At 28.4% G+C, this 11,468-nt stretch overlaps 3 protein-coding genes across 5 annotated transcripts; 2 read left to right on the top strand and 1 right to left on the bottom strand.

The window, feature by feature from the left end:
- Positions 1 to 333: 333 nt before the first annotated feature.
- Positions 334 to 4,850, top strand: LOC109603421 (probable methyltransferase TARBP1). Of its 2 annotated transcripts, XM_049964916.1 has the most exons (7): positions 478 to 595; positions 2,428 to 2,777; positions 2,833 to 2,892; positions 3,217 to 3,367; positions 3,425 to 3,793; positions 3,854 to 4,575; positions 4,631 to 4,850. In XM_049964916.1, exons 2-7 carry the CDS (start codon positions 2,521 to 2,523, stop codon positions 4,776 to 4,778), a joined length of 1,707 nt encoding a protein of 568 aa, XP_049820873.1. In that variant the 5' UTR covers positions 478 to 595; positions 2,428 to 2,520; the 3' UTR covers positions 4,779 to 4,850. The 2 variants fall into 2 exon arrangements, with proteins under 2 accessions (XP_019875479.2, XP_049820873.1); XM_020019920.2 differs by having other exon boundaries at positions 334 to 2,777.
- On the bottom strand, positions 4,774 to 8,186 carry LOC109603420 (exocyst complex component 1). The gene is made up of 9 exons (XM_020019919.2): positions 7,549 to 8,186; positions 7,182 to 7,494; positions 6,783 to 7,130; positions 6,441 to 6,728; positions 6,190 to 6,386; positions 5,785 to 6,137; positions 5,561 to 5,706; positions 5,384 to 5,506; positions 4,774 to 5,260 (listed from the first exon to the last, which is right to left on the bottom strand). Exons 1-9 carry the CDS (start codon positions 8,076 to 8,078, stop codon positions 5,036 to 5,038), a joined length of 2,523 nt encoding a protein of 840 aa, XP_019875478.2. The 5' UTR covers positions 8,079 to 8,186; the 3' UTR covers positions 4,774 to 5,035.
- Positions 8,187 to 8,337: 151 nt separating this feature from the next.
- Positions 8,338 to 11,442, top strand: LOC109607125 (sorting nexin-6). Of its 2 annotated transcripts, XM_020023647.2 has the most exons (8): positions 8,338 to 8,483; positions 8,618 to 8,845; positions 9,464 to 9,585; positions 9,698 to 10,026; positions 10,235 to 10,350; positions 10,402 to 10,584; positions 10,843 to 10,952; positions 11,140 to 11,442. In XM_020023647.2, the coding sequence occupies exons 1-8, from the start codon at positions 8,481 to 8,483 to the stop codon at positions 11,231 to 11,233; spliced, it is 1,185 nt and encodes a 394-aa protein (XP_019879206.1). In that variant the 5' UTR covers positions 8,338 to 8,480; the 3' UTR covers positions 11,234 to 11,442. The 2 variants fall into 2 exon arrangements, with proteins under 2 accessions (XP_019879206.1, XP_049820875.1); XM_049964918.1 differs by lacking the exons at positions 10,843 to 10,952; positions 11,140 to 11,442 and adding an exon at positions 10,730 to 10,786.
- The last annotated feature ends 26 nt before the right edge of the window (positions 11,443 to 11,468 follow it).

Below are 11,468 nucleotides of genomic sequence, written 5' to 3'. Positions count from 1 at the left end.
TTATGTTGTGATTGAAATAAAAAAAATTACTGTCATTACGACATTGCTATTGTATTTTTGCATGTTTCAAGTTATGAAATCTGCACAAATACAGACGAGCATTAATTGATATGAGGTGGAACTATTTTATATAATGTAAATAAATAATACAATATTTTCTTACCTCTACAATATATTTACAATCGTTTGAACCGAAATATCAGATTTGCAAATACAGATTGTCACTGACCTGTCCCGACGGCGTTCTTGACACAAAGAAAATGTGTTTTGCCCAACAACAACACTGGTTTTTATCAACATTAACCTAACCTAAAACTTTTAGGGTTAAAAGTTGTTTTAAGTAGCGTTTACAAAAAATCTATCAGCATTGATTTTTAAAACAAAATAATGATTTCGATCAAAGATTTGGATAAATTTGCAAATAGTTGTTTAACAGATGAGGTTTTAGACGAATTGATAAAATCGGAAAAGACATTGGAATTATTGAAAGTGTACCTAAACATCAAACACCAAAGGATAGCCCAAAATTTAACTTCAAAATTCGACTTACACCTTTCAATTGTAAACGACGAAGATAATGACATTAGTTTAATATGTGAGTGCCTTAAATTATATTTGTACATAAGTTCCAACTCCACTAATAATTCTCTGGAAGTTTTGTCACATGTTTTAGACAAAACAAGATTTTCCAATCGAGATGAAGATTATTATTTGAGAATACTTAAAATACTTGACGAAATATTTAAATTCATTAAACAACAACAATTGGATATTTTAACAGAGGCTAACATAAATTTAATCAATGAATTTCTATATGCAATGCAAAAATCACATTTTCAGAACATTAAAACATTTATTAATTCCAATATTATGAAATATTATATTCATATTATTCCCAGTAAGAACATTTTAATATTTATCAAAGATATGTATCAACTAGGTAAAGATATTCAAAACTTTAGTGCTTTATGCAATTTATACAATTTTATTGACATAAATGTGCTAAAGAGTGATGAATCAATATTAAATATTGATGATTTTTGGGCAACATTAGCTAACTTTATCAGTTCTGATAATATGTATTTACAAAAACAAAGTAAATATTTACTTTTAACAAGTACGCACATGATTCATCGAAATTCATGGAATGTACCTAACAAGTATATTCATGTTTTGGAGGAAGATGCTCTAAAAACATGGAATATATTTTTTACAATACTGGACATATCGCAAGAAAAACAGTTGCATCTTGTTGAACCTGCTCTTAAATTGTTAAAATACGTAAAAAATTTACATTTTGATTGGCAAATGTGTGTATTTAAGCTTTTACTAAATCATAGTCAATTGTCAGTGATTTACAAAACGGTATCTGAAATTTTAAAAATAATAAAACCAGATAACTTTAACGCTTTATGTAAAATAGTTCTGCCAGCTATCAATAAAAATGAATTCTCTACGCAGTCTAATATTGTGATTTATGAATTATGTAAATTTGTTAATAATTTAAATTGGGAACAAATATCACTTTTTGTTGAAGATATTTTAAAGGTTTCATGGAATCCTACAACTTTATGGTGTCTAGTAAATAATATGACAAAGTTTCTTTGGTTTAGTCAAATATCTTTAGAACAAATAGAAATTCTTTTGAATATTATAAACAATTTGCCTCATATTTATATTAGAGAGGGGTGTAAAAAGAAATTAATTAATCATCTTCACAATAGTTATAAATTGTCTGATTTTGAAAATTTAATAAAAGTTTGTAATATTCTAGTTGAAGAAATTAATAGTAACGACTTTATTCAATTTGTACTAAACCATTATAAAGATAAATATCAGAATAATATTTTAGAAATAATAAAGGTTAATAATGAAGTATTTGCCAAACATTTTACAGTATGTTTATCCATTATAAAGATTGTAAACAACATCGACTGTATTGAATACTTAAATAACAATGTTCAAAGTTACCCATTAAGTTTAACTGTATTTATATTTAAATATTTCGATGATGTTTTTACCATTGACGAATTTATCAATAAACAGTTTGTTGAATATTTTGATAAAGATGAAGTTATACCAACTGACAAATTATTGCCCATATTACTTAAATTAAAATATGATAATGTTCTCTACGTAAAATGCCAGCAGGTTTTATTAAATGCAGAGTTGTACGATTCCGACAAGTTATATTTAGCTTTTAAGTTTTTAACATGCCAAAATAGCAAAATTAATTCTGAAATTATACATATATGGGTAAACAAATTCTTACAATCTGAAAAAGTAGATAGTAAAACTAGTTTGGGATTTGTTGACTTATATTTCTCTAAACGTTTTGTCATTAGAGAAAATGTAGATACACACATTAAAATTTTGGAGATAATTCTAGACACACAAACTGAAGATGTTGTTGTTTATTTATTTCAGAAATTTCAAATACTGTCAGAAGTGGCGGATTACAAATCTTTATTAAATTTGTTTGATTTATATTTCAATCAAGTTAAAAAATTGAAAGGAAACATGATAAAACAAGCTGTAAGTCATTTTATTAACACCTTATTAACAATCTTAATACAGAACGAAGGAAATGAAATTATTTTAAAAGGAGTAATGGAAAAGTCATCCCGTCTTTTAGAAATTGCTCAAACATATGATATAATATATTACTATTTCGCTACCTCATTGTTAAAATTAAAAAGTTTTGATGTTTATGTTACTTTTATTCCAATGCTTCTTGAAATAATTTTACAAGGAGTTATAATTCATAAAGACACCAGGTATTTCATTTATGTCATAATTTATTTACTAATAAAGCAAGAACTTATCCTTTAGAACCGAGTATAACGTCTGCCAGGAAATATTTCTCACCATTAGTAATATTGAGTCAATGTGGTAAGTGTCTTCCTTAAATACAATGATATACTCATATTAATTTATAGATAAATTAAATAAAAGCTTGCATGTAAAATACCTATATATATAAAATTAATCTAAAGCACACTTATTATATACAAGTACTTGATATATTGATTATCAATATTTATACACATATCACTTAGTCAATATGTATGTATGTATGTGCAATACCAAGTTATCTGAATTTTGTTATCAAATGTTCCACATTATACTCTATATTTATCATGCTATTATAATTATTTATATTTATCTATGTATCTTATAATTTGTGTCATTTCTAATATTGAATTTTAATTACAGCCCAAATTGGTATAAGTTGAGCGCAAGAGTATGTGCATTAAAACTGATTTACAGAATGTGTAAAAATCCTAAAAACGGGGATATTGTTGCTACACACCTATTTAAAATTTATGAAAGAATATCAAATAAAAGATACTTCCCTGATTCGTTGGTAATTGCCAGTTTAATTTACAACGTAGAATCCACATTTTATAAATTTTATTTATAGATTCATCTTCAAAAGTTAAGGATCTTCCAATTGCTGCTTATATTGGCTCCTAATATTAGGCATCAAAAGTCAGAATTAATAAATTTGATAATTGAAAGTTTTTGTACGGAAATACATCAACCTGACATAAAACAATTAATGCAATGGATACTTATTCTGCTTATAAAAGATGATGCAAAGCAATATATTGCCATCATCAATGCAAAAATTAATTCAACTATTAAAACACAACCATCTACAATTGCTGCACTTATACCAGTTATAATGCATATCGGACTTTTTGATCCAAAACAAAACTTAGAGTCTGTGGTAGAGATATTATTACCATACTGTATGGGAGCTAACTTTAAACTCAGAGTTTATTCACAAGTATGTATAAATAAACAAAAAATGTAAGTTTTTTTTTATTTATTTTTTTTTAACTTTTAGGTGGCCATCTGTCTATTGTATGAGAGGACTAAAAATAAAAATGATTTTTTAAAGATTGCACTTGATAAGGTAATATCAGCGAGTGGAAATTCAGTGTCTGAGTGTTTAGGAGCAGATACATATTTTTTTGAATTATTGGACCCCATAACTCATTATTCAATGAGAAATATTATGGTTGACATTCCTCGACACAATAAAGTTACAAACACTGAATGGGAGAATTTGTTAAATCCTACACATTTAGAATTCTTAAATATTATTGAAGGGAAATCTCTGTTTTGTGAAACACATTTTAAGCAGATTACAGATGACCCAAAATCGCTTTTACCAGATGACTTTACTTTAAACATTCAGAAGAAAATCACTCCTTGGAGAGATGAAATCATTAGTGAAACGTCTAATAGAAAAAATGAATTTATATTAATAGCAACGTTATTGGAAAAACCCACTAATTTAGGTGGCTTATCTCGAACGTGCGAAGTTTTTGGTGTTAGTAAACTAATTTTAAATGACAATAAAGTTTTAAACGATAAAGAATTTAAGAGCCTCAGTATGTCGTCTGAAAATTGGACTAAAACTTTGGAAGTCAAGGCAAACGATTTGTGCGAGTTCATGGCAAATTTAAAATCGCAAGGTTACACAATTATTGGAGCTGAACAAACTGCAGAAAGTGTTATGCTGGATCAGTTCCAGTTTCCCAGGAAATCAGTATTACTTCTGGGGTAAGTTAAGATAATATGACGATAAGAACATTGTATTAACTAATAACAATTTTAGAAATGAAAAAGAGGGAATACCAGCAAATTTAATTCCACTTTTAGATGTATGTGTGGAAATTCCACAACTTGGAATGGTCAGATCATTGAATGTTCATGTTGCTGGAGCAACTTTCATTTGGGAATATACAAAACAACACTTGGTTTAATTATTTTTGTTATTGAATAATTTATGTTTATTTATATGTACCTGTTACTAAAATAAATATATTTATTTCTTACATGGTATGTTATAACAAAACAACTTTTATTACTGGAGATCATACAATACATCACTTTTAGTTTAGAAAACACAGTCCAAATATATTTTTTAGTAAAATTTTTAATTAAAATATAAGTGACAAAAGATCCTGAATACTGTTAATATATATATATATGATGTGTTGTAGACCTACACAGAAATAAATTAATGTGACCTTGCAATATCAGAAAAAAATTGTAGTATATCTTGTATTGTAAATTCTAAGGTAACCATAGCACCTGGATAACATTGCTGAATCAGATCTTCCAAATTTTTATACTGTCTGATGAATTCTTCCTGCATGGCTCTCCATACAACTTGAAGTAGATTGCCTTCTTCAGATAAATGTTTTTCCACTTTCTTATACAGGGCTTCTAAACCCTTTTTAACCTGAAAAAATGTATTTTTATATACCTAATTTAAATTTTTGAGTTTAATTGATCATATTAAATAATAATTTTCAATAATTCTAATAAAAAAATTTACTTTGATTTAGAACAGTTGACTACTTACAGTGCTTCCTGGGTACTGGCTAATAACTTTTCTTAATTCTTGTTTACTAAATGCTAATTGATAGCTTACTTCTGAAGCTTTAACTCCACTGGCTACCCTTGCTTGTACTCCTTCAAAGAATGTCTGGAACAATTAATATATATAAATAGAGAGGATTTTATAAGAAAAAAACTTTACATTCAGTTTTTCCAATGGTTGTCCAAAATACAACGTTACATATCCTTGCAAAGAGTCGTTATATCTTTGTTTTGCTTCTTTTCTTTGAGAATCCAAAACTGATATTTTTAATTGTGATAGTAATGAATATAAATGATGATAATTTTCTAAAAGGAATAACATCTTTAGTCATGGCATAAAATCTAATCAATTTTATAAAACATTACAACATTTTAAATTCTCACCCATTTTAATGACTTGTTGAGGAGTTTTTTGATCAATTGAATGTGTAGAAATATATTCAATCATCGTATCTACTAGCCTGATATACCACTTTTCTAAATCAGCCCTCCTGTCACTTTTAAGTAGACCCTCAGCATTAACAGCAAACTCCTCAAGATTTGAAACATAAGGTAATATACCACATTTTGATTTTCTTGCCAAACGACACTCGCGTATTGAATCTATTTGCATTTGCATAAACTGATCCAATGATCTTTTAACTTCAATCAATTCTGATCCAAAAATATTACTTAAAAATGAGCTTTGTGCTGACATTACATGCTGATTTAATCTTACAAGAACATACATGCAGTAGCTGAAAATAAATAATTAGAAATAAAATTCATTTAGTAATTCAATCAACTTACAAGCTATCTTGCTTTTTTATATGATCTATTAAACCATCCAATTCTATTTTTAAACAAGAAAACAAGCTACTCATCATATTCCGTACATCTTCATTGATTTGCTTTTCAGCTTTCTTTTGTGACACAATCCCTGTGTCTGAATCTTGTCCATCCAAAGTTGTTAGTGTGTTTTTTGAGCTTGTGTTAATAACATCCAGCTAAGAAAACAAAGTACATAAAAATAAATGTGTATATTGAATTATGCAATTTACCTGGAAAAAATTCACACAAAATTGTTGTTCCTGAATAAATACTGGCTCCAATTGTGTCAAGACTTGTTCCAGAACACTATCATACTTCTTTCTGTCCTGAGAATTAGCTTCTAAAGTCCACTGGTCACGATCTAGACCAATTAAAGTTGTTGGAGTTGTTGCTAAACCAGCTATAGGTATTTTTTCCTTTGCTGTGTCAAATAAGTTTTTTAGGTCTCTGTTGTACAATTTTCCTAATGATTCTGTGTACACCTTTTTCATCTGCTCATAAGCTTTTTTATCCATCACCTGCAACATAGTATATAAAACATCAATAAAACAAGTTTATTTAAATTGATTTACTTTCATCCAGTGCATTAATTCTGTGTAAGGCCTTAATTCTTTATGAACACCACTGTGTTGTGGCAAAATCAATCCATCTTTGTCACCTTCACCTTTATGATTTCCATAATGGATGAAAAGATTATTTAATTGTCTACTTATGTTAATAGAGAACTTGCTTTTCAATTTATCATACTTTTTTCTCTGATCTTCTATTGCTTTCATTTGCAATAAAGCTTTATTTACATCACAATTCATTGCCACTTTTAAGGCATTTCCAGCTTCAATTGCAGCTTTTAAAGCACCAGGTGATTGGAAATCAGTATCTTCTAAAATTTCTTGATGTTTTCTATCCAAATTGAGTTTTGTCTAAAAGACAAATGTAAATTAAAGTTTAAAATTGGTTTATTAATAACTTACCACAATGCCTTCTAATTCACTTAACAGTAATTGATCATTCTTTGTCATAATTGATATCATTTCATTTTTCTTTTCCATTTTTTCCATAGTCTCTCTGACATTGCAAAGAATTTCATCATATGAATTTAATTTCTGTTCAAGATTATCTGCTTCATTAATTGCAGTTTCCAATTGTTCCATTAAAGATTCAATTTGCTCCTCAGCACCAATAACTGACTGAACATTTTCACCATCCAATAAAGATAAATCTCTTGCCAATTTTTCCATAAATGCCTCAGCATTACTGACAGCAAAGTCACAGCTATTCATCAATCTAAAATAATAAGTTGTTAATGAGTGGTGATACTTAACTATTATTAGAATTTACCTTGACAGATCATATTGTTCTTTTTCAGTTATGGCTTGAAAATCCTCAGAATAATCATTATCCATTGTTAATAGAGGTGAAGTTTCAAAAGTTATTTCAGGTGTCATAACATCTTCCTTGATCCAGGATTCCTGAATACCTTTAAAAATTGGCTTATCTTTCATAATATGTTTTGAAGATTGTTTCCATAAGTTGTGAATAAAAGCTTGCCTTTCTCTTGCATTAGAAGCTACCCATCGATATACTTTATCAAATGTTAAATCAAATTCAAGGGTGTCATTGGAAGTATCATGTCCATCAACTGATTTCAGCTCAGCCAGTGCCCAACTTCTTTTTTTCTTATAAACTTGTTTATCAGTTTGTTTAACTTGAACTATAGAGATGTTAATGGGGACACTGGTAGAACTAACTATACATAAAAACGAAGTTTTCTTTTTCTTAAGGTATTTACTAACATGGCAGCAGGTTATTAACCTTTCCTCGCCAGGTAAAAATAATTCCTGCTGTAAAGTACGTCCTATGGACGTCATCCTGTACGTGTTTTGATTTAGCAATTGTTATTAAACATATTCAACAATGATATTTATATTTTGGTTTTAGGTTAGAAACACCCTCTTGTCAAAAAAAAATACCAACATAATATAATATATTTTTACTCTTTAGTTTTCTTTATAATATCTCTTATAGTTGTTTAATTTGATCAGGTTTTTCCCACTATACATTGTTATTAAAAATCGTTTATGGTTTTATTATCTTCAACGATAAATGAGTTGTTTTTAATGTTATATTTGATTCATTTGGTTGGCTGTACTGCCACGAAAGCAATTTTTTAAATGACAGTTGACGGGAACGCCATAATATAAATTGTCATACATTCTTTGTGATTTACTTGTAATTACATGGTTCAAAGATTTCATTAGCTAAGCATCAATATGGTAAGAATTTATTAGTATTTGAGTTATAAAAATGTAGCTGCATATGTTACAATAAGCAAGTTTACCTTAGGGGCGTTATTTTCGTCTTAGCTGAGTGCTACTATTGTATGTAATTGGTAATTGCTTCTTTTCAGACCGACAAAACCCCACCGGAAGAAGGAACCATTTCCTTAATTGATAACTCTTTGGTGGTAGATATCTCAGATGCTCTCAGTGAGAAAGATAAAGTTAAATTTACAGTCCACACAAGAACAACTATGAAAAGATTTCAGAAATCTGAATTCCTGGTTGTTCGTCAACATGAAGAATTTATTTGGTTACATGATAGATATGAAGAGGAACCCAAATATGCAGGGTACATTGTAAGTACATATGGTGCTATTATTGACTATCATAAAATTTATTAATATAGAAAGTTAGAATATTATATGTATAATAATGATGCAGCCTTATGATGAGGCATATTGACTATGTGATAAGCCTTTATTTGTTGTTCTCTGATAGATGGGAAATTGTGTATGCTTTATATTGGTATTTGATAAAACATAATTAGGTCATTTAATATACATATTGTTTTAAAATTTGTCCTACAAAATTACATGTTTATTTCCAAAAAAAATTAGTTTATAAAAACAAATTAATTTAAACCATGCAAGTTTTTAGTAGCAGATATGAGGTTTAAATTTGTCACACAATATGTAAAATACTAATATTTTTTAATTCATATATACCCAAACCACCAAACACAAAAACTTCTGCAACTTATAATAGGTAATTAATTAAGGAGTAATGATTGATAATTATAGTAAATTTCTTCAATACATGATTATTGTAATAATATAAGTTATATCCTGTATTCACATATATAACATTTTAATAATTTTTTTATTTTAAGAATGTCTAAACACATTATTCCAAATTATTATTTAAATCCAAACTGTTTGTGAATACCCACTATAAATATAATTTCTTTTATGCAGATTCCTCCGCCACCACCCCGTCCAAATTTCGATGCGTCTCGCGAGAAACTACAACGACTTGGAGAAGGTGAAGGTACCATGACCAAAGAAGAATTTGTTAAAATGAAACAAGAACTCGAAGCGTAAGTGTTTTCATAATAATACATAACAAAAACTTAGTTAAAACGAGTTATTTTGATTAGATTGTCAGAGAGACTAGAAGAAAATATTCAGATGCATGTTTTTATTTTCAAGTGAATACCTAGCCACTTTCAAAAAGACGGTGGCGATGCACGAAGTGTTCCTAACTCGCCTCGCTAGTCACTCGATCTTTCGCGAGGATCCCCATCTTCATGTGTTCCTCGAGTACGATCAAGATCTGTGCGCGAGACCCAAAGGGAAACTTCAACAGTTGGGTGGTTTAGTCAAATCAATAGGTACTACAACTGACCAGTACTATTTGAATGCCACTGTTCGCGATGTCAACGATTTCTTTGAGCAACAGATGAACTCTTTAACAGAATACCATGGGCAACTGAAGGAAGCCACTTTACGCACTGACAAGATGACTGAAAAACACAAAGGTAAATTATAGTGTAGTTTCATAAATTTAAAATTGTCAAATTTGAATTCAGTTATTCATGTGAACTCAAAACTGGTTACATAGAGAGAAAACTGAAATTTTGTCTTATAAATCGAATCGAATTATTTTATTAAAAATTAATTAACAATAACTAAAATATAAATTTATAATAATGGTAATAATAATTTGATTTTTTTTTTTGTTTCTAGAATTAGCAGATAGCTACATTAAAATATCTGGGGGCCTAGTACAGTTGGCTACCAGTGATAATTCGCCTCTAAATAAATATCTGGCCAAAGTAGCAGATGTTTTTGAAAAAGCAAGGGTAATATAACATATTTTTCACTCTTAATTATAACTAATCATCAAATTTTAGAAAATTGAAAGCCGAGTTGCCAGCGATCAAGATCTCAAACTTGCAGACACCTTGAGATACTATATGAGAGACAGTCAAGCTGCGAGAGCTTTACTTGTAAGACGTTTGAAATGTCTGGCCAATTATGAGAATGCGAACAGAGCATTAGAGAAAGCCAGACACAAAAACAAAGATATACATGCGGTAAGATTTTATTTTATACCTTATTTTGTTGCACATTATAACATGGAATGTAAATATTAGTTATATGAATTTTATGTATTTTATAACATCACAACATCAGCACATATTAAAATTTGTTGGTATTTTAATGCTTTCACTTTTAAAGGCACCTGAAGTACAAGAGGTAAACAAATTAATATTGATTTAATTTATGCAATGTACTAACTTATTTAATTTGTGTAGTTTATAGCTAAATTTAATATATTATAATATTTATAGGCGGAAATGGCTCAGTCGGCGGCCTGTGAACAATTTGAATCTATATCAGCTCAAGCAAAAGAGGAACTTTTGGATTTCAAAACTAGAAGATTATATGCATTTAGGAAGAGGTATTTACAAAAAATTCTAAAAATTTATAAATTTTAAAATATATTCATGGCTCATGTACCATCTTGAAGTAATTATTTTCTAAAATAAAATTCATATAAAATATGGGTTTCTTAAAAGAGGTGCATGCTTAGAATATATATTATTAGATTAAAAAGTATTAAGTATTAATATACATTTCTTTTGCAGTTTGATAGAATTAGCAGAGTTGGAAGTAAAGCATGCCAGGACACAACAAGATTTACTAAGAAAATCATTACAAGGATTGAAGGAACTACTTTAAGGGAACTAATTTTTTAAGTATACTATTTCGTTTAATACATTCCTGTTTTATCAATTTTTATATATGAAGGAATGTTATTATTAATGTTATTTTCACAAAAATTAAAAAAAATGTATAGTTTTGATTATAACATATTAAAGTATATATGAGATATTATGTATCGTATCCGTTGTTTATATTTGAATAAATATATAAAATTTTCGTAACCATTGTTTGTATTCTCCAAACTTAAAAA

Source organism: Aethina tumida, chromosome 3 (genome assembly GCF_024364675.1).
Source record: "Aethina tumida isolate Nest 87 chromosome 3, icAetTumi1.1, whole genome shotgun sequence".
Taxonomy (NCBI): Eukaryota; Metazoa; Arthropoda; class Insecta; order Coleoptera; family Nitidulidae; genus Aethina; species Aethina tumida.
Note: the sequence above shows the minus strand (reverse complement) of the source record. Positions and strands in the feature narration are given on the sequence as shown.